The 22,714-nt window shown below is 52.6% G+C and overlaps 1 protein-coding gene across 1 annotated transcript in view; it reads left to right on the top strand.

The window, feature by feature from the left end:
• LOC141998730 (butyrophilin subfamily 1 member A1-like) overlaps positions 1-21,769 on the top strand; it is a 61,382-nt gene extending 39,613 nt beyond the window's left edge. Inside the window, exon 8 of the mRNA XM_074971708.1 lies at positions 19,489-21,769. Within this exon, the coding sequence (XP_074827809.1) occupies positions 19,489-20,068 (580 nt within the window). The 3' untranslated portion in view covers positions 20,069-21,769. The remainder of the gene's footprint in view (positions 1-19,488) is intronic.
• The last annotated feature ends 945 nt before the right edge of the window (positions 21,770-22,714 follow it).

The raw sequence follows: 22,714 nt of genomic DNA, 5'->3' as shown, positions 1-22,714 counted from the left end.
GTCGCTTTGTTAGATGCAGTTTGTGTGGACAGAAGGGGGATAGTGGGTGCGTATGGGAGTCATAGAAGAGGCTGTGGTTTTAGTTGTGGCAGGATATAATGAGGGCCTGAGAGAGAGATTGTGCTGCAAGGATGGAGAGAAAAGGGCAGATACTGGAGATAACACCCAAGAAGCAGCAGCAGCGTTTGGAAATGGCCTGGGAGTGCAGAGGGAGGAACCAAAAATAACCACAAGGTTGTGGGCACTGAGATTTGGCCAGGGTGATCACTAGGGACCCCAGTGAGAGTGGAGCGGGAAAAGTCAGACTGGAAGGGATCTAGGACAGCTGGAGACACAAGCATTGTTTGCAGACTGGGTTCACTGAGTTCAGAGACAAAAGGGAGGAGGGAGATGGGGCAGCAGTTAAGAGGGGTGGGTGGGGAAGAGGAGGAGGTTTGTGGGTAAAGTTAGACCGGGGCATAAATATTTGCAGGGTCAGGCCCCAAGACTGTAAACTCTTTGGAGTAGGGATTATGTCTCTTATAGTCTGGAGTGTGTGCACAGGTCTAGTGCTGTGGGCAGGGCCGGATTAAGAAAGGGCCTTTAAGCGTCTGTAGCCCAGGGCCCCGGGCTAAGCGCGGGGGCCGGGCTGCAGCCACTAAAGCTCCTCCGTGTTGCATTCTTGGCCGACTCTGCCTGGCGGGGGGTGGGGGGAAGCGGCTCCGTGCACTGCTGACCCTTTCCTCCCCCACCCGCCCTGGGTTGGAGCCCTGTCCTAGTGCTTCGTTCGCTCCGCCCCCGTCGCTCCCATTGGCTGGGATCCATTGACAGGTGTCCCCCCCGTCTCCCCCCCCCCCCCGAACCAAGCGGGAGCGCCAAGTAAGCGCCCCGCATGTCAGCCCCCTCCTACACCCTACCGCCCTCCCAGGCCCCGCACTCCCACCCCCCCAGCCCGCTCCTGCACCCTAACGCCCTCCCGGACCCTGCACTCCCACCCTCTGCCTGCTCCAGCACCCTACATCCCTTCCTCCCTCCCAGACCCCGCACCCCCACCCGGCTCCTACACCCTCCCTCCCAGACCCCACACTCCCACCCCTCAGCCTGCTTCTGCACCCTCCCTCCCTCCCTCCCATCCCACTCCTGCATGCTGCCTCCCTCCCAGAGCCCCCAGCCCCAGCCTTCTCCTGCACCTTACCTCCCACCCAGACCGCTCCCCTGCAGCTGCATCCCACACACTGAACCCTGCATTTTTGGCCCAACCCCAGAGCCTAGGGGGCCCCACAAAATCAACTAGCCCCAGGCCCCCAGAAGAGTTAATCCAGCCCTGGCTGTGGGGCGTGGCCCTGAGTGTGTGTGTGTACAGGACCTAGCGCAGTGGGGCCCAGCCTGGAGTGTGTGCGTACAGGACCTAGCACAGTGGGGCCTGGTGCTGAGTGTGTGTGTACAGGACCTAGCGCAGTGGGGCCCAGATCTGAGTGTGACTTCTAGGTGCAACTGGAGTGCAAATAACAATGTGGAGTGGGGCAGAAGCCTGGCCATGGGATATGCAGGTATGGCATCAGGTGGGGCTTAAAGGTAGGGTTGCTGACCCTCCAGGATTGGCCTGGAATCTCCAGGAATTAAAGATCAATCTTTAATTAAAGATTGTCATGTGATGATATCTCCAGGAATACATCCAACCAAAACTGGCAACCCCACTTAAAGGTGTGTGTGTCTGTGCAGAGGACCGGGGATGAAGAGAGGCAGGTGGGGAGGGTTTCGGGGATGCATATGGGAGGGACAGGGAGTAGTGATGTGGAGCCAGGAAGCTCTGCTCTCTGGTCCAGGTTTACCTGTGCAGTGTTTGAGGTGTATAACATGGTACATGTAACAGCTGCAGTAGGACAGGTTGGGCCCCTGCCTCCCTAAGAAGCCGGCTCCTGGGCTGTGCTCTGCTTAGCATCTTATGGACAAATCTTGCAAAACATTCGTATCAGTGAGGGAGATGTTGGTTTTCGCTTGACTATTTCCCATTAAGTTTTGAGACTCAACGTTAACTCAGGATGTCTTTGACTTTCCAGGGGAATACGAGGCAGTGAAAGGTATGTGTGTTTTTACTAGTTTTGGTTATGCTTTAAATTGGAAAAGGAACATTCAGAGCTGTGTGTGCAAAGACGTGTTAGTGTAAAAAATTAATGTGTTACAGGTAAGGTACACGACAAGGGGATATCCAGATATTATCCAGACATAATGGATGGAAAATTTGTGGTATTGAAATATGAATATTAACTACAGTTGCCAATGGCACAATACCATACACCCTTGCCCCGCCTCTGCCCCTTGGCCCTGCGCCTTCTCTGAGGCCCCACCCCCACTCACTCCATCCCTCCTCCCTCTGTCGCTCACTTTCCCCTACCCTCACTCATTTTCACTGGGCTGGGGCAAGGGTTTGGGGTGCAGTAGGGGGTGATGGCTCTGGCTGGGGGTGCGGGCTTTGGGGTGGGAGCAGAAATGAGGGGTTCAGGGTGTGGGAAGGGGCTCTGGGCTGGGGCAGGGGTGCAGAAGGGGGTGAAGGCTCCAGCTGGGGGTGCAGGTTCTGGGGTGGGGCCAGGGATGAGAGGTTTGGGGTGCAGGAGGGGGTCCGGGCTGGAGCCAAGGGGTTTGAAGTGTGGAAGTGGGCTCAAGGCTGGAGCAGGGATTTGGGATGCAGGAGGGGGTGTAGGCTCCAGGAGGGAGTTTGGGTGCCGGTGGGAGCTCAGGTCTGGGGCAGGGGTTTGGGCTCTGAGAGGGAGTTAGGGTGCAGGAGAGGGTTCCGGCCGGGGGTTGGGGTGCTGGAGAGGGTTTGGACTCCGACCTGATGGCACTTACCTCAGGTGGCTCCCAGTCAGCGGGGCTGCCTGCCTGCCCGCCCTGGCTCTGCATAGCTCCTGGAAGCAGCCAGCATGTCCGGCTTCTAGGCACAGGGTCAGCCAGGTGCCTCAGTGCCCGCAGGCACTGCCCCCACAGCTCAAATTGGCCCTGGTTCCCAGACAGGGAGCCTGCCTTAGCCCCGCTGCACTGCCGACTGGACTTTTAACGGCCCAGTCAGCAGTGCCACCAGGGTCCCTATTCGACCAGGTGTTCCAGTCAAAAACCGGACACCTGGCAACCCTAATATTAACAGTTTTATTTTTCACATTAACCCTTGGAAATAGAGTCTTAAACACAAACAAACAAACTTCACTTACTGACACCAGAGACACCCTGTAACAAGAACAATAATTATTTTACATGAATAGGGCCCACCCTGTGAACTCTCCATTGATGTACTCCCGCACACAGAGGTTTCCTTGGAGCAGGATCATCCCTATTGGTTCCACACAAAGCAGCTGTAGGATCAGTCACATGGGTCTGATCACACTGAAGCCGGCAGGAGTAGTAGGAGCTCAGCACCCCTTGGGGTCACCAGCATCACCCAGGGGATGGAGACACTTACGAAGGAAGAGTTCTTTGAGCTGCAGGCCCAGGTTCTCTGCTGTGCCAGGACTTGCTCGAGGTGGGGGGTGGGGGCAGGGCAGGAGCTGGTTATGGCTCCCTGGTTCTCAGGCTGCCCCAGGGGCTGTTCTGATTCACTCCAGCTGGCTGTGGTCCCTGAGAATTGGTGATGTGCCCTGCCCTGCCCCAGCACACACACCCGAGCCCCTCATTCCCAGCCCTGACATGCCCCCTACACCAGGGTGAGGGGGGCAATTGGCACAGGACCCAGTTACACTGTTTTACCCCAGCTGGGCTCTCCCTATGCCAGGGGAATTCTCTGATGTCCAGGACCAGGTCCCAGCCAGTCTGCACCATCCCAGCACACAGTGACCGGAGCAGGGAGAGAACCAGGCCCTTTATCTGCCCCCGTGACTCACATGAGTGATCCCCACAGGTGCAGCCCCATTGATTTCTGGGGGGAGGTTTTGCAGGAGCAGGTGCGATAAAGGAGAAGCCCTAACTACTGATTAGGAGCCCAATCCAGCTGTCCTTACTCAGGCAAAATTCCCACTGAGGCCAATGTAATGTGGGTTTAGAACTGGGCACTTTTGTTACTGAGAATCTCTCCTATTGATTCATTTATGTTCTTTTTTCCCTTTTCTCCCCTCTCATTCCCATGGACCCTCCGGCAGAACTGGGTAAGCTCCATGTCGTTTATTTTTCACAGCGTGTGACTTGTTGAGTCTGTGACTTGCTGAGTCTGCATTTCGTTGGTGTAAATTCTCATGTCTGATTATTTCAGGACTCGCCAGAGCCCGAGGATACGCAGGTAACTAACGCTGACACTGCCGCAGTCCCTCGCAGTCCCATTCCCCTGGGATACTCGGTCCCTGCTCAGTCCTCTTACAGCTCTCACAGTAACTAAGGGGTGGGGCAAATGTCATTGTCCATGTGAAAGTTAGAGAGCGAGCGAGAATACCCAGCCCCTCCCCCCCCCCCCCCCCGCCACACACACCCCCTGCTGTGAGGGGGAAGCTGGTGCCACAGGCAATTGTTTAACTCCTCTCTATAGCTATGTTATAGCCTCTAGTCAATTAATTATTTATTTCATTGCTCCCCATTTTTTGGCAGAAACATCCAGCCAATGAGCTTATCCAACCCTGCTGGATGCAGTGGCAGAGCGTGGGTGGAGGGGCAGCTGGTGGCTCTAGAAGGGTTTCTGGGGTGAGGAACAAGGCATTCAAACCTCCTCTCCCCACACTGAGGGCTTGTCGGCTTAGGGAATTCACAGAGAAGAGCCCAGCATGCAGGGGTGAAAGTAATTTAAAGGACTTACCGGTACACTGGAGTCCTCAGCGGGGGCGTGGCCTCAACTGGAAAAGGCGTGGCCTCAACCAAAAGAGGCGTGGCCTTTAAAGAGGCCAAGGCGGCTGGGAGCTCAGGGGCAATGTAAAGGGCCCGGGGCTCCAGCCACCGCTACCACAGCGGAGCCCCAGGCCCTTTAAATCACCACCGGAGCCCTGCCACCGCTACCCCATTGCTCCGGCAGCAGGAGGCAATTGAAAGGACCCAGGGCTCCGGCCACTGCAGGGAGCCCTGGGCCCTTTAAATTGCCAGCCTGGGGAAGCCGGACCGGAGCGGACCAGCTTACTTTCACTTCTGCCAGCATGGCTAGTGTGGAATCGCTGTTCTGCACCATAATAGTGAGGGTGTGAATTTAAAGCTATTCCGCACTAACTCCCCGTGTGGACACTATTATTCTGCACTCAGTCTGCAGCAGGGATTGAGGGCACTCAGTTCCAATGTGGATTAACCCAAAGCAGACAAGGGCACTCTTAGCATGGAATAAGTGTCTCCACATAGGCAGTCAGTGCTGACTAGCTGTTCTGCAGTAGCTACTCAGGGCTTTTCCCTGTGTAGATAAACCCTTAAAATTACTTCCAAGGGAAAGAGGAGAAGCATCCCCTCCTTTCCCCTAGACCACAAGCCCCGACTGTCCCTTGCTTGGCTCTCCACACTCCAGTTCCCCATGACAACTCCACGCCCCAGGTGCAGGCTTCAACAGGAACATCTGCAGCACCTGGGAAATCTGAGGGCAGCATAAAACAAACAGAATTTCTTATTGAGTTAAAGGCCAGATTCTGCCACCCTGGTGGAATGGGACTCGAGGGGCTGCCCAGCGTGAGTCCGTGTGGCACAATCTGACCCTAAACACACTGATATTATTTGCACTGCAGGACTGCCTGGAGTTTCCAGCCATGCTCAGGGCCCTGGTGCTGGGAGATGTAAACACATAACAGACCATCCCTGCCCCAAAGAGCTTCCAGTCTGAATAGACCAGATAGACACAGGGTGGGGGAAGGATGATTATCATGGGTGGCACGTGAGCCCCCCTTCGGGGAAGCTAGCCATGTGGCCCAGCCCCTTCTGTCCAAGGCCCCGTCCCCCACAACACCCCAAATGTCCACTCCCCCCTGTCAACCAGCTCCCTGAATGCACTCCAGCAGCCAGAGGAGTCCTGGACAAACTGTCCTGAGCCACTGGCCAGCACCAGCACCGTACCGCCCCCAGTGCCAGGTCGCCGGCTGGCCTCAGCACCACCCCCAGCACTGTGCCGTTAGCTCCCGCCGGCTTGGGCAATGGCTTGGGGGAGAGGGCGGAACATGGGCGAGGCCAGAGCCTGGCCTATTTTACCCACCGGCCATGACGATTATCCCCATTTCACAGCTGGGGAATTGAAACACAGAGAGACTCAGTGACTTGCCCAAAGTCACATGGGCAGCCTGTGGCGAAGCTGGGCTTCGATCTGTTGGTTCCTAGGACAGCACTTTAACCATGGAGGGAGTTTGTTCCAGGTATAGGGGGAGCTGGTGGGAGAAGGGAACAAAGTGAGCATGAGGGTGAGTGGGGCTGGTAGTGGGGGAGCAGCAGGGGGTGAGAGGTGAGCAAGGCAGAGCCTGGGAGGGGAGGACAAGGAGTGGAGGGGATGGCAGTGGGTGGGAGGCATCCAGGGTGATGAGGAGCAGGAGCTGGATGGCAACGATCAGAACAGAATTGCTGAACAAGGGGAGAGTCAGGAAGGCCAGATGCTCTTTCCAGGCACCAACCTAGGCTCTGGTTCATTTCATCCCTGCTCCCCTCCCCACCTCTGCTCCCCTCCCCCCCTCGCTGCCCCCAGCCCTGTGCAGTCTGTGTCCATTGGACCTGGTTACAGATGGGTCTGGGCCATTTCATGTCCCTGAGCCTGTAGGGATCCCGAGCCTCCCATCATCACCCCCTTCTCACATCCCCCTCCAACACTCCCTCAGCTGGCTCAGGGTGGCCCTGCAAACACCCCACCTCAGTTTACCCTCTTCACACTCCTTACATTACTCCACACAGCCCAAAAGGTCAGAGACAAAAGTCCCCTGGTGAGGTTGTTAGGGGGCTTATTCCTTCACCCACTTACTTCCCTGGTTCTTCTCGCATGAACAGAGAGCAACAATACCCGAAGTCCAAAGGTGCAAACAATTCGATGTTTATTGGGGTGAACTTCCAGCAAGCATGATTCCAGTTTCCTTCCTTAGTATCCTCCTTCCCAGCTCTGACACCACAGAGCCTTACACCTGTGTCACTGTTCCCATTTCTCCCTTTAGCCAAACAGGATTCCAGTTTCCTTACCCTCATTCCCTGTTCCCATTTCCCCCTTTAGCAAAACATGGTTCCAATTTCTCCACCCCCATACCCTGTTCCCATTTCTTTCTTTCTTTCTTTCTTCCTCCCTCCCTCCCTCCCTCCCACACACACACACACACACACACACACACACACACACACACACACACACACACACACACACACACACACACACACACACCCCCACCCTCCCTCCCATCAAGGCCCACTCACTTCCTCATTGACTACAGATTATATAGTAAAACTTCAGTTCTGCTTAGCTATACCTTAACCAATCATTTTCCTGAAATTTAACTAACCAATCCTAACATATTGTAACATGATTATGTAACCAATTATATCCCACCACCTTAATTAGTTTACACCCAGCAAAATTAATTATACAGCAGACAGGAACAATCACAGAACCAGACAGAGATTATACAGACAAACAATAGCAAAGTAGGAACTATAATGACAAAACAATACAGAAGTGAGGATTTCACATCCCAGTATTGATAAGTGAGTTCTTGCCAGACAGGATGCTGTTTCCTTTTTACATTTTCTAGGCACTTCCCTTTCTCTGGAGGTGATAGGCATTATCAGGACAGGATTGTATTCCTAACAGCCCAATAGCACCTTCTTTCAATGTGACTAGTTTGGAATGTGAGGATGTGACCTGTCGCTTCCTAGCTTATGGCTGCCTCTGCTGCTTAGCCAAAGGCCTTAGCCTAAGCACAGGGCCTCAGACTGTCACAGTAAGAGAAGGCCCTTACACCAGCAGACAGTGATTTTGATTCTTTCTTTTATACTTCTAGAACTAGCCAAGTGATAAGAATACCCCTAAATTCTTAAAGTACAGGCCTTTACAGACAGGCCTGAATATCTATATCCTAACAGAGGTCTGTTTTCAGTCCACATAAACCCCAAAATAAAATCTTTTCCTTTGCTCTGCTCCAGCCCTGACTCTCATTCCAGCTCCTCACTCTCCTCGAGTCAGGAGTCCCTCAGCCCCCCAATTCCCAGAGCTGGGCTTGGTTCTGTCTTCCTCATGGAATCATAGAATCATAGAATATCAGGGTTGGAAGGGACCCCAGAAGGTCATCTAGTCCAACCCCCTGCTCGAAGCAGGACCAATTCCCAGTTAAATCATCCCAGCCAGGGCTTTGTCAAGCCTGACGTTAAAAACCTCTAAGGAAGGAGATTCTACCACCTCCCTAGGTAACGCATTCCAGTGTTTCACCACCCTCTTAGTGAAAAAGTTTTTCCTAATATCCAATCTAAACCTTCCCCATTGCAACTTGAGACCATTACTCCTCGTTCTGTCATCTGCTACCATTGAGAACAGTCTAGAGCCATCCTCTTTGGAACCCCCTTTCAGGTAGTTGAAAGCAGCTATCAAATCCCCCCTCATTCTTCTCTTCTGCAGACTAAACAATCCCAGCTCCCTCAGCCTCTCTTCATAAGTCATGTGCTCTAGACCCCTAATCATTTTTGTTGCCCTTCGCTGGACTGTCTCCAATTTATCCACATCCTTCTTGTAGTGTGGGGCCCAAAACTGGACACAGTACTCCAGATGAGGCCTCACCAGTGTCGAATAGAGGGGAACGATCACGTCCCTCGATCTGCTCGCTATGCCCCTACTTATACATCCCAAAATGCCATTGGCCTTCTTGGCAACAAGGGCACACTGTTGACTCATATCCAGCTTCTCGTCCACTGTCACCCCTAGGTCCTTTTCCGCAGAACTGCTGCCTAGCCATTCGGTCCCTAGTCTGTAGCGGTGCATTGGATTCTTCCATCCTAAGTGCAGGACCCTGCACTTATCCTTATTGAACCTCATCAGATTTCTTTTGGCCCAATCCTCCAATTTGTCTAGGTCCTTCTGTATCCTATCCCTCCCCTCCAGCGTATCTACCACTCCTCCCAGTTTAGTATCATCTGCAAATTTGCTGAGAGTGCAATCCACACCATCCTCCAGATCATTTATGAAGATATTGAACAAAACCGGCCCCAGGACCGACCCCTGGGGCACTCCACTTGACACCGGCTGCCAACTAGACATGGAGCCATTTATCACTACCCGTTGAGCCCGACAATCTAGCCAGCTTTCTACCCACCTTATAGTGCATTCATCTAGCCCATACTTCCTTAACTTGCTGACAAGAATACTGTGGGAGACAGTGTCAAAAGCTTTGCTAAAGTCAAGAAACAATACATCCACTGCTTTCCCTTCATCCACAGAACCAGTAATCTCATCATAAAAGGCGATTAGATTAGTCAGGCATGACCTTCCCTTGGTGAATCCATGCTGACTGTTCCTGATCACTTTCCTCTCATGTAAGTGCTTCAGGATTGATTCTTTGAGGACCTGCTCCATGATTTTTCCAGGGACTGAGGTGAGGCTGACTGGCCTGTAGTTCCCAGGATCCTCCTTCTTCCCTTTTTTAAAGATTGGCACTACATTAGCCTTTTTCCAGTCATCCGGGACTTCCCCCGTTCGCCACGAGTTTTCAAAGATAATGAATCAGGAGCCCCCAGCCCTTCTTCCCATAGCCAGGCTTGGTTCAATCTCCCTCATGGAATCAGGAGCCCCCAGAGCTGGGTTCAGGTCAGGCTGTACCTTGATTCCCTGCAGCTCTCAGCCTTAGGGCTCTGTCCTGCTGTAGGCTGTCATTGTCACCTCTGGGGAGCCCCTCTCTCTGGGGGCATCCCCTCCAGGCTCCTTGCTCTGTGAGCTCTCCTGGGATCCCTTCTCCTCCGCAGCTTCCTGTCTCTAAGACCCTTCAGCTGAGCCCTGGTAACCCTTTATCAAGCTCATTAGCTGTTTGGCTGCCAACGAGCCACCTAGAGATTTAATTACTTCCAGGTGGAGCTGGGTTGGCTGCTTCTCGCTTACAGGAGCCTGTCATAGGTAGGCTGGTCCCTAACTCCCCTTAAAGGGCCAGCCCCCCGTGACATCCCTTCCCCCCACAAAGCCAACCTGTACCCAAAGGAAGGCTTGACCATGCCTCACACTTGGTTATTGTCTGCACCCAGAGGGGTACTTCCTGCCCTGCTGCCACAAGGAAATCTACAAGGCCCTTGGCCACTGAAGTGTAAAGAGACTACGAGTTGTCCCCCCAATGTTCTGTGTAGCTCATGTGACAGGCAAAATCCTCCAGAGTCTACAGCGTAGTTCAGAACTTGTACCCCCTGTAAAGGCATGTCTACACTGCAAACTTATGTTAACCTATGTTAGGTCGCCTTACAGCCACAACAGTCATTACTGGGGTAGCTGTTGTCCACACTGCCCTCCTTTTCTCAGCTGTGCCCAGCTCCCCGCCAGGAGCCCAGCTGCCCCATGGGGATCTTGGGCAGCCACCCACATTTCTCACTTCCCTTAGCAGGGAGCTAGGATTGAGGGCAGATGGGCTTCAGCTGAAGCCCACCATGGGTCCGGGCTTTCTTGATAATTTCACTGCATCACCCTAACTATATCAACATTAGTCCTATGCCTCCTGTGCAGGTGGAGTTTTTATGTCCGTGTAGTGCAGCACTTACATCAGTGGGAGCAAGGCTGTCGTGTGTACACTGACATAATTAGGTCAACGTAAGCTGCCTTATGTCAGACTGACTCTGTAGTGTAGACCAGACCTAAGTCAGGCCCTCTGGCCATCACAGAGGTAGTCAATAGCACTGACCTTTCACCACTGGTGTCATGCTCCTGTGCCAGATACGGACTGGCCACAGCGCTTCCCTCCGAGCCAGATACACACCAGCTGTGTTCAATGTAAGATCAATTAATGCTCTGCCAGGTCTGACTTGAGGATTGTTTAAAAAAGGTATTTAGCACACAGCAGCACCTAGTGGCTGAACAGTATAATACAGTTTAGCATTCCATTACATCTCCCCCTTTAAATCCTACATTCCTACCATTGCCAGTATTTACACTATCACACTGTATTTGGAGTGCAGTATGGATCAGTCTGTCAGGTGTCTCTGAATGGTCCTGGTCTTCTAATTACATGACCCGAATATGTAACAGATTGGTCCTCTGAGTGTTCGTTAGTTGCAATGACTGACTATGGTCGGTCTGGAATCCTTGAGTCGTCTTCTTGCTCTGCATCCACCATCTGTAGAGTTTGCTCTGTCGATTGTTCTTTCTGAGGAACCATCTGTACATATTGACAGTTTCTGCTGAGCTCTCCTCTGTCAGTCTCGACCACATACAACCTGGGTGCTGAATTATTTTTCTTTACGACAGCTGGAGTATTCCATTCTTTTTCTCCATCCAGTTTGACACAAACACCGTCACCAGGTTCTAGACCTGGTAGGTCTCTGAGTGATGTCTGTTGTAAAAGTGTTCCTAAGCTCTTTTTATCTGATTTGGCTACTCCCTACATTGGGAGGGCAGTTCTCAGTTGTCTTCCCATCAGGAGTTGTGCTGCACTGTATCCAGGAGCTGCTATTGGTGTTGGTCTGTAACTCAGAAGAGCAAAGAATGGATCTTTCTGCTGTAGGATATTCTTGGCTGTCTGTACATTGGCTTGGCTTCTCCATTCGCTTGTGAGTAATATGGGCTGCTAGTAATATGAGGAAGACCATATTTTATTTGGATAAATTAAATTCTGCTGCAGTGAATTGTGGTCCATGCTCTGTCACAAGTTGTTCTGGAACCCTGTGCACTTCAGTTGCTCTAGAACACTCTGGTGTGTTACGTCTTTCAAGTCCACTATTTCTATATACCTGGAAAAATAATCCACAACTACCAAGTAATGATGTCCCCTGAATTCACATAAATCTGCAGCGAGTCTCTTCCAAGGTCTCTTTCGTTCAGACTAGCTCCTTCTTTGCATCATTAATTACTACTGGCCATATCTTTTTTCCTGCTGCTTTCAGCAAAGGAGCTCTGGGAGCCCATTTTGAATCCTCCTCCACCCACATGACTGTGTGTAATGTTATCAGCTGGAAAAGCACCTTCCTGCTCCTCCCCTGGGGAGACGTCTTTTCCTTTAGGATGGACTTCTTTATAGCCCAGCTCCGGTTCAGGCTTTGTGTTGCTCTTCCAGGCCTCTGCAGAGGAAAGGTCCCTTGTCTCTTACCTTCTTATTTCAGCTTCCTCTTGGATGTAGGGTGACGAGATATCCCGATTTTATAGGGACAGTCCCAATATTTGGGGCTTTTTCTTATATAGATGCCTATTGCCCCCCACCCCCGTCCCAATTTTTTACATTTGCTATCTGGTCACCCTACTTGGATGTGTGTTTTTATGTTATTAACATGGTTGCTTTTCCCTTTAGAAACCGGAATCTCCACCTCAGACAGCCCATCTTCCACCCGATGGTCCTGTACCGCTGGACCCACAACAGTGCTGACCTTGTCTCCAGCTGGCTGGCATAGCTCACTGCCCAGCTGCTCTGTTTTCTGGAGATGACTTGTCTTCTCTCTCTGGCATAATTTTATCTCTTTCCACCAGGCCTCTGGGCTCTCCTGCTTTGTATGTATCTCAGAACCGGGCTTCATTCCACACTCGATCTTACGCTGATTCTGGAGCTTCGTCAGCTCCTTCCACAACAACAAACACTGCTGTTCCCTGGTTACCTTCCAGTGCTGAGACGGGCTAGCTCCTGCTCCCGCTAGATGGCTTGGGCTGAGATCTAGTCCCTTGGGCAGCGCATCTCCTTTAGCTCCTCCCTCAGCCTTGGGCCTGGAGGGTGCTCAGCTGTGCGAGGCCTTCTGCCCTGCTCCCCTCAGCTGCAGCAACCTTTTCTCCTAGCTCTCTCCAGTTCATTAGTGGGTGGGGTTGCGGGGTCGCTATAGAGGACACGGCCACTAGTGCAGCTTCCCTTTTAGCCAGCACCTCTGTATCTGTGCCTGTCGACATCCAGCCCTTCAGTGCGAGATCCACTTGTTCCCCTAAAAACCTCCAAGGACACCCGCAGCATCACTGCACTCCCCTGTGTAAATTCAGCCTTCTGGTGATTTACTGCTGGGCTCTCTCTTATTGCACACACCAGAGCCCTCAGCCTGCACCTCTGCCCTCTCCTGAGCCCTCAGCTTTAGTCTTTCTAGTTCTTTAACTTCTTTCAGAATCTGTTCCTTCTCCTCTATTCGGAAACGTCTACATTGGAGCTAAGAGGTGTGATTCCCAGCTCACATAGACATAGCTGAACTAGCACTTAACAATAGCCATGTGGCCAGGATGGCACAGGTGGCAGCTTCAGCTACTTGCCTGAGTACAAACCCGCCCAGCCCCCTTGGTATGTACTCAGGCAGCTGACCGGAGCTGCCCATCCTTGCCGGGCTACACTGCTACCTTCAGCGTGCTAGCCTGAGCAGAGTTAGTGCAGGTACGTTTACATGAGCTGGGAATCTCACCTCCCAGCTCAGTTGCAGACATACCCTCAGTTTTACCTTCTCCAACTTTCTTCCTTCTGACCGGCGTGGCAGGCTCATGTGTCCCAGAAAACCCTCCTCTAGTTTCCCAGCCACACCACTCATATCCTGCAGCCCTTTCTGGTCCCCTCCTTCCAAGGCCTAGGGCTTGTTCAAGCCCTTCCCATTTTGGCTCCTGAGTAACTTTCCTCTTGCATGGCTCATTTTCTACCTTGGCTGCCTGCAGCTTGGCTGTCTTGAGACTGTTGTTCTCCATCTCCCTGTTGCTTTGCACCTCCCTTGGCTGAAGTATTCTGGTTACCAGGTGCCGCTTCTCCTCTAGGGCCTGGGCTTCTTGACCAGGGGTATTGGCAATTCCAACTGCCACTTCCTCCCTGTGGTCTGCTGTCTGGCGCTTGGTACATTCAGCAGCTATGAGTTTCTCCTGGCTATCAATAATCTCACCAGTCCTTGGCTCACATGGGTGCTGGAGCTTTATCTCCAGTGGCTGGGCTTCTTGGGAGCTAGAGCAGAATTTCTTCTGCCAAACGCCCTGTTCCTTTTTCAGTGCATTGACCCATTTGCTCTCTACAGCCACAATCTGGTGGCTTCTCCCCTGCTCTGCCTCTCCTCTGGTCACTGGGCTTACTCCTGTTGCTTGGCCAGTTTCAGTAAGAAAACCCGCCCCTGGGCCTGCAAATTACAGAGCTGTTCAATAGCCCTCTCAGAGCTCTAGTCACACCCCTCTCCTGGGACCACCAGAAATGCTGAATCATCATTTTCCAAGGGAGTCCTTTCAGTTTCTTGGGGGAAGCTGCTCAAACACCCCCAATTCTCAGGCTTTGAATCTGGGAGTGAGGCTAAGGTATCTCTAGTAAGCAGAGGGACATCTGAAACCCATGGCTGGCCTCTCCTTCTGATGCTTATACCCCAGGGCCTGTTTTCTTAGCTATCCATTTTACCCAGTACTAGAAACTCTTCCTGCCCCATAGCGACATCCCCTCTGCCCAAAATCCAAAGTTCTTGTAGTGCAGCATCTTTTTACGTGTCCCTTTTCCCTGTAGTCAAAACAAATTAACCCTGGGAGAGGATCACTTTTTCTAGCCCAAAATGATGTTCCCACAGTCCTGGGCCTTACCTCTCCATGGCAGGGTGTCTTTAATAACCTGGGACTCCCCTGTTCCCCAAGTGTTCTGGGAAATCAGGTCAGTCTAACCATCCTTGCTCCTGGAGGCAGCTCCATCTTATGTGCCCGTCCTGCCCACAGTCAGTGCACAGTATTGGACCAGCCCTGTCTTCGGTGGGTCAGGGTGACTCTTTCCAGTCACTGGCCCTCTGCAGTACGTCATTGTGGGAGCCTGGAACACCCTTGGCTGTTGCTGGCCCTCCAGACATCAGCTTGGGAGAGTGAATGTCCCACAGTCATGAAAGGTGTCTGTGCCGTGCTGCTCTGTCAGCCCTCCTGGGCGAGTCTCAGAGCCGGGGTGACAGACTTTGGCTCTTGCAGTTTGTACTACAGCAGTAAACACAGCTGTGTAGATGTTGTGTCTGGGGCTGGAGCTTGGGTTTGAAGCCCCCCCTGCTCCCTGGGCTTAAGAGCCCGAAATTCAGACTGAGCCAGAAGGTCTGTACGGCTGTTTTTAGCGCCATAGCAGGAGCCCCAGAAACCTCAGTCTGTGGACCGAGCTCTGGGACTCGCTGCTGCGGGCCGTGTAGACGAACCCAAAGTGTCTCCAGAGTCTGGGTTTGAAAGTTCCCAGTGTGTCTGACACAGGGCCGGTTAATGAGAGTGAGAGGGGTGGCTGGTGCTGTCGTTAGATGGAGACACCTGAGCCTTGGGGCTCTGAGACGGTCTCTGGGACCATTATCCGCTCTGGGAGACACCTAGGTGCATCTACAGAGGGTCTGTGCCACTCGCAGAGTCCATGGGACAAATCTCTCCGGGCAGAGAGTTCAGGCTGGAGCCAAGTCTCCATTTTCAGCCTGATGTGGGGGTGAGATCAGGGTCTGGAGGGGGGCATTTTTCTACCTAGGGTAAATTTAACAGCAGCTCTGGAGTGTTTCATAGCTGGTGCCCTGAGCATGGCCTGCCCATAACTGTGTGTTTCTGGGGATATTGACAGTCACTCACTGCAAGTCTTTGGAGTTTGGACTCCTAAGTTGCTCAGACAGGTTTGAAGTGGGGCTGGGAGAAATGTTTTGGAGAAATAGTTTATATTTTTGGTTCGATTGAAACTCTTCCTGAATCCATGTTGAGTTTGCTGACTAGTTTCAATGAACAGAAAAAGGTGCCCCCTGTGTGATGTGGGGCGGGAATTGGAATGTGGGTCTCCTCCCCTCAGGTGAGGGCTGGAACCACTGGGCTCTGGGTGTCTGACGTGGGGCTCCCTCAATCTCTCCTGCTGAAGACACCCCCCAGTGTCTAAACACTGCCATGGGCCCTGGTCCAGAGCGTGGGAGTGAGAATGACTCTGCAGCTCAGTGGGTCGGACCCTACCTTGGAGGCCAGAGTCCAGCTGCCCTGCTCCAGTGATCCTGTAATTACTAACCCATAACCCCAGTGAGGGGCGGGGTTACGGCCTCTTGCACAGCAGTGTCTCAGGCCATGTCTGCCGGGGTTTCCTTGCACCGGTGTAGCTGCCCCGGTGCAAACCCCTAGTGCAGACGCGCTGCGCAGGTATGGATTGGGACTGGCACCCGATGCACCTTCTCCCAGGTGGAGGGGGCAGAAAGTGAGGAAATCCCCCCTCCAAAGCAACAGAGATTCCCTGGGGTCTGCCCCTTCCCTCATATGCCTCTGCCTCCCAGGTGCCTGTGACTGCACAGTACCACTTGGCCCTTGCCTCTATTCATCCATAACCACAGTGAGGGGAGGGGTTACGGCAGGGGGTGGCCACCGACATAACCCAGCCAGCCTCCTCTGACTTTAGCGCAGGCAGGAAGGGGTTAAGCCCTAAGGATGCATTGTGCACCAGGGCCCAGGGAACTTGATTGCAAGGGCTTCAGCGAATGGGGCCAGAGAGGTGGCTCAGCAGGGGAGGGTGCCTAGGGGATGGAGTCACTCTGCACTCCCTGGGGGCAGGAACCTACCCTGGGTGCTGCTGTGGAGCCTGCAGGTTTGGGGCGTGAACAGGCTGGAAATCACCCCCACCCCCAGAGCTTAGCTGAGGAGAGGCTTCCTTGTGCCAGTGCTGGGGGGGGGGGCGGGGTTTGACACATGCAGAGCTCGGCTCCTCTTGGCCAGTGCCCTGGGCCAGAGGGACTTGGGCATTCCCAGAGTGCTGGCCCAGCCAGAGGCAGTGGGAGAAGGAAAGAGCCTGCTGGCGATGCAGCTGGTGAGCTGCTGAGTGCTCAGATCAGGGGCAGGTTCTTCACACAGTGCTGGGAGCAGGATGTGCCCCACTGGGGGGCAGCAGATATGGAGGAGCAGTGAGGCTGAGGCTGGGGGCGAGGGAAGGGGGAAAGCAGGGAGAGGACAGTGAGAGGGGGAGCACGTAAAGGGCCGAGGGGTGGGAAGCAGGGGCAACATGTAACCGGCTGCCACCTGGTGCCTGCCCGCGCTCACCAGCCACCGCAGCTTGCAGCACGCAGCCAGCACTGGCCGGAAACGGGACAGGGGCAGGGCCCTGTTGGCTGAGAGCTGGCACGCAATGGGGGCTGCGCTGACAGACCAGCAGGGGGAGAGTCCGGCCCTGCGTTCTGCATCTTCGCCCCACCACCAGCCTTGCAAACCCACCCCCATCATCAGCCACTGGCCACCTCCTCCTCACCGCTGGTGGGTGGGCGTCTGGTGAGCAGGGATCTGGCCAGCAGCAGGACCTGTCAGAACTGATGAGGCAGAGACAGAAAATACGGGACAGTTTGCCCATTTTTAAGAAAAAGTCGGGACACCGGCAGGAGGGCTTAAATACAGGACTGTCCCTTTAAAAAAGGGACATCTGGTCACCCTCCCCCTGAGGGGAGTCAGGGCCGTCTGCCTGTGAGGAGACAATGAGCCGGGAAAGGGCAGGGGGAGCAGGGGGGTGGGGGTGGGAAGGTGTCAGTGGCGGGTGCGCGGGAAGGGGACAGGCTGATGCTGGGAGGGGAAAGGGGAGGGGCAGGTGATAGGAGCAGAAGGGGGAGGAGAAGAAGGGAGGGGCAGGCACAAGGGCAATGCGGGGGCAAGAGGAGTGGACAACAGGAGGTGGAAGGGATGAGGAGTGGGGCAGGTGCCAGGACCATGGGTGCGGGGGAGCGAATGGGCAGGCACCAGGAACAAGGACCTGGGGATTACAGTGGATGAGAAGCTGGATATGAGTCAGCAGTGTGCCCTCATTGCCAAGAAGGCCAATGGCATATTGGGCTGTATTAGCAGGAGCATTGCCAGCAGATCGAGGGAAGTGATTATTCCCCTCTATTCGACACTGGTGAGGCTTCATCTAGAGTATTGTGTCCAGTTTTGGTCCCCTGCACTACAGAAGGGATGTGGACAAATTGGAGAGAGTCCAGTGGAGGGCAACGAAAATGATTAGGGGGCTGGGGCACATGACTTACAAGGAGAGGCTGAGGGAACTGCGGTTATTTAGTCTACAGAAGAGTGGGGAGTGGGGGATTTGACAGCAGCCTTCAACTACCTGAAGGGGGTTTCCAAAGAGGATGGAGCTAGGCTGTTCTCAGTGGTGGCAGTTGACAGAACAAGAAGCAATGGTCTCAAGTTGCAGTGGGGGAGGTCTAGGTTGGATATCAGGAAACACTATTTTACTAGGAGGGTGGTGAAGCACTGGAACGGGTTATCTAGGGAGGTGGTGGAATCTCCATCCTTAGAGGTTTTTAAGGCCCGGCTTGACAAAGCCTTGGCTGAGATGATTTAGTTGGTGTTGGTCCTGCTTTGAGCGGGGGGTTGGACTAGATGACCTCCTGAGGTCTCTTCCAACCCTGATATTCTATGATTCTATGGCACGGAGTGAGGCAGGAGCCTGGGGGCAGAGGGGCTGAGGGGCTGGCTGGGGCAGGGGCAGTCACCAGTGGGTGGAGGAAGGTGAGAGGAGGGGCAGGGGGAAGAATGGAATGATGGGAGGGGTGGGCACTGGGGGTGGGGGTTAAGGGGGAATAGGAGGGGCAGGCATCAGGGCCACAGAGTATGCATGAGGGGCAGGACGGGAGATGAGGGGAGGGGTGGGCTCGAGGGGCAAAAGGGGGGCAGGAGAAGGGACGGGAACTGGGGCTCAGCGGAGGGGGAGAAGGAAGGGGCTCGCACCAGGGGACACAAGGGGTGAACAGAGGGGCAGGCACTGGGAAGGCAGAGGGTGGGTAGAAGGAGGGGCTGTCACCAGAGAAAAGGAGGGTGTGGGGGAAGGCGCAGGTGACAAGGGGAGAAAGTGGGATGAGGTGCAGGGCGGGTGCCAGAGGGCCGAGAGGGGTGGGGCAGACCCCAGGGGGCAACAGGGGAGCAAAGGAAAGGGACAGTCATAAAAGTGGAGAAGGGCATGAGGGGAGGGTGCCAGGAAGACAGAGGGGGGCGAGGGAAGGGGCAGGCACCAGGAGGGATGTGGGGACTGAGCAGAGGGGCAGATGCAGGGAGAGGAGAGTGGATGGGCACCAGGAGGCAGATTGGGGGCAAGGGAACAGGTGAGCACAGGGGGGCAGAAAGAGGGGTGTGGAGATGTGGGCACCAGGGGGGCAGAAGGAGGATGGGGGAGGGGTGAGCACCAGTAGGGCAGAGATGGAGTGATGAAAAGGGCTTACACCAGGGGTTCAAAGGGGGGAAGGGAAGGGGACTTGCACCAGGCAGGCAGGCAGAGGGGGCAAAGGAAGGGGCAGGCACCATGGAGGCAGATGGGGGCAATGGTAGAGATGCGACTCAGGGGGGCAGAGGAAGAGTGAAGGGCAGGGCTGGCACCAGGGCACTAGAAGGGGGTGAGGGATGCGGGTGTCAGGGGGGCAGAGGGTGAGGGAAGGGGCGGGGGGAGAACTAAGGGGAAGGTGCCGGGGGAGGGGGTGCGAGGGAAGGGGCAGGCACCATGGGGAGCGACGGGAATGCAGGTTAATTTCCCTTTGATCCCAGTGACCAGCCCCTGCCCCCAGCCCTGACTCTATGACTCTCTCCCCAGTGGACGTGACTCTGGATCCAGACACGGCAAATCCCAACCTCGTCCTGTCTGAGGATCGGAAACATGTGAGACACGGAAACTGGGATCCGCCCAACAAGTCTGAGGGATTCGATCATTATATCTGTGTCCTGGGCGCTGAGGGGTTCACGGGCGGGAGGCGTTACTGGGAAGTGGAGGTGGGAGGCAAGACAGGCTGGTACCTGGGGGTTTGTAGGGAATCTGTGAGCAGGAAGGGGAAGGTCACACTCACACCTGAGGATGGATACTGGGTCATGTGGCTGAGGGGTGGGGTATACCAGGCCCTCACCTCCCCCTCGACCTCCCTCCCCGTGAGCATCAGGCCCAGCCGGGTGGGGATTTTCCTGGACTATGAGGCGGGCGAGGTCTCGTTTTACAATGTGACTGACAGGTCCCGTCTCTTCAGTTTCACTGACACCTTCTCCGGGACGCTCCGCCCTTATTTCAGTCCTGGTTACTATGTTTCGGGTACAAATGCGGCTCCCCTGAAAATCTGCCCGGTCCCAGCTCAGGCCGGAGGGAATCTCGGTCCCTGACAGTGACCCCCACGGCACAGACTGGCCCCTCCCAGCGCTGCTGCTCCTCCAGCTCCCAGTGGTGGGGCCAGTCACTGCAGGCAACTGGACTTTTTGTGCTGACCGGACGCTGCCAGTTTCCCTTTTCAACTGGAGGTTCCAATCGAGAACCGGACCCCTGGCAACCCCCGCCCAGGCTGGGTGAATGGGTCCCACTTGCTGGAAGGAGCCAGACAGATTCCCCCCCTCCTCGTGTTTGCTCCATCCCTGGCACAGGGCAATGCTGGTAAGAAATACTGCCAGACAGCTAGTGGTTTTTGCTGCCCTCATCTTTCCCTGTCCTCTGTCCCAGGGGTAGGAGATGGAGACAGATGGGGATTATTCACTCCTGTCAGAATATTCTACCCCTGTGAAATCTCAATGTAAAATATGAAAGATTATTCTAATTTAGAAAATGTTTTTATTGTCACAAGGTGTAAATGCAAGAACATTTTCATTGACATTTCAACAGCATTTCAAAAACAAGCATCTAAACATATTTTTAGAAATGGAATTATTTACATTAATTTTTTAAATTCTTCCCTCAAATCTATATTGAAGTTTAACTTCTCTAAATAGTATAATTTGTATTTCAGCTGTGGAATTTCAAGAAATCCAAAATATTTATCTTAACAAAAAAAATTATTAAATTGTCAGACTGGGTTGTTCAGTTACAATGTACATGTGTTGTAAACATCACAAGTACACACATGTGCAGCTGCTCTCGCTCTCTTTCCCTCTCTTTATTGTCTTGACTGGTTCTCTCTGGAAGGCAGAGCACATACACCCACCCCCTGCACTACACCTTTGACAATTAATTGGTGAAAAAATGATAGAATTAATTAAGCAATATATTTAAGTTAACTCACACAAGATTATAAAATAGTCTTTGAACTTCTGTTAGTACTCATGTGATTTTTAACTTTCTAGCTTCATATAATCGGTAATCAAGATATGACATTTCTTTTCTTGTTCTCACATCAATTAAGAAAACACGGTCCCGAACCTCAAATGCTATCTTCCTGTATATAGAAATCTCTTCTACAATATCCTTTTCTAAGTTTATTTTTCTTTCGAAATATTATTTGCAGGCAATGTACTGTCAGTGTCCACTGTTGATTTCAATGTACTGATGGGCTCTTCATGTTCTTGGTTCTAAGGATGAAACAAATGTCGTTTGGTAAAGAAACAGACAGGGTTGTATTCCTTTATTGAATCATCATAAATTAAGTTAATTGTATTAAAGACACTGGCACTTGATGACATATAACTTGAAATTTGGTGATGCTTTATTAGGAAACCTTTCTTCTCGGCCATAATACAGTTGAAAGGGTGATATTTTTATTGTCATGTGAGGTTTAGAGTACAAAGAAATAAAGTTGCTCCAGGAAATTCATCACAGTTCCTCTGGGTTCTGTCTACCACCTTCAGGAATGCTCTGTAAAAATAGTGACTGATTGGCCTAATTCCTTCAAATTAGCCATTGAACCTAATTTCTTCAAGAGCTAGCTGAGCAGAGTATGACGGAAGGCACATCATATGGCATTGCTTGGACTACTTTTTGTTTTAAACATGATGCGTTATGAACATTTTCAATGTAATAATTCAGTTTTGAAAATTTATTCATAATATGCCATTCATGTCAGAGTGCCCTAAACTTACCTTGATTATTTGAAAATAAATACCCTAAAGTTATCTTTTGATGGATTCACTTGTGTTTTTATCCAGTCTGCTAGTGTCTAGGTGGCATGGACTGCTGAAGTTATGTGTTTTTCCTAGTTTTTAACACAGGGAAATGTTAATCTAAAAATAGATAATTTTTCCTTAAGATTTCCTTCAGAAATATCTGCGTTCCTTTCCCTATTTCTTACTGAATTATGTGTAATTACTATGGCTTCTTATCCAATCTCATTGTGTTATTACGTGGGAAAATATGTTGGCAAACAGGTTAATATACAACATGGTTTTTACTATCTGACAAGACATAAAAATGTGTTGTCACTAACAATTTACAGCATGAAATGTCATGAAGAGATTGCAGGCAATGTTCATTTTTAAATGTCTAACTATGAATGGGTTCCCCCATCAGTTCCTGCAACCCCCGGCTGGCAGACCTCTGTGTGAATTAAGCAGCCTCCAGTCTGCCAGGGAACCTCCACCAAGTGTCTTTATTACCTTTTATGGTGCATCACAGCATAGCAGCAGTTACAAGGAGCCCCCTTCCTGCTTCCTGGTTCAGCCTTTTATACTGCAGCATTCTTCTCAGCGCTGAGCTAGTGACCTCATCAGGCTCCCTACAGGTGCAAGTGAGCCCCTCTACCCTTCTGTAACAAGGGGTGCTCTCATGGGACACTACTGAGAGTACCAATTCAGGGCAATTTGCTGAGAAATAGGGCAGTCACAGCCTCAGGCTGGTGGTTCTCCACCTCTAAGGCACATCAAACCAGCCAAACAGAGAGGACTTCGGTTTCACCCCACTGGCTAACCAGAAGTCATACAAGCAATTCCCTCAGGTACCCCAGTTCCCTTGTACCACCAGTAGCACTCCTTATAGGCATGACTGATTATGAAAACCAGTTTCCCCAATTAAAGGTTCTCCTGATCCCAAAGGACCCGCCACAAAACGCA

This window comes from Natator depressus, chromosome 14 (genome assembly GCF_965152275.1).
Source record: "Natator depressus isolate rNatDep1 chromosome 14, rNatDep2.hap1, whole genome shotgun sequence".
Taxonomy (NCBI): Eukaryota; Metazoa; Chordata; order Testudines; family Cheloniidae; genus Natator; species Natator depressus.
Note: the sequence above shows the minus strand (reverse complement) of the source record. Positions and strands in the feature narration are given on the sequence as shown.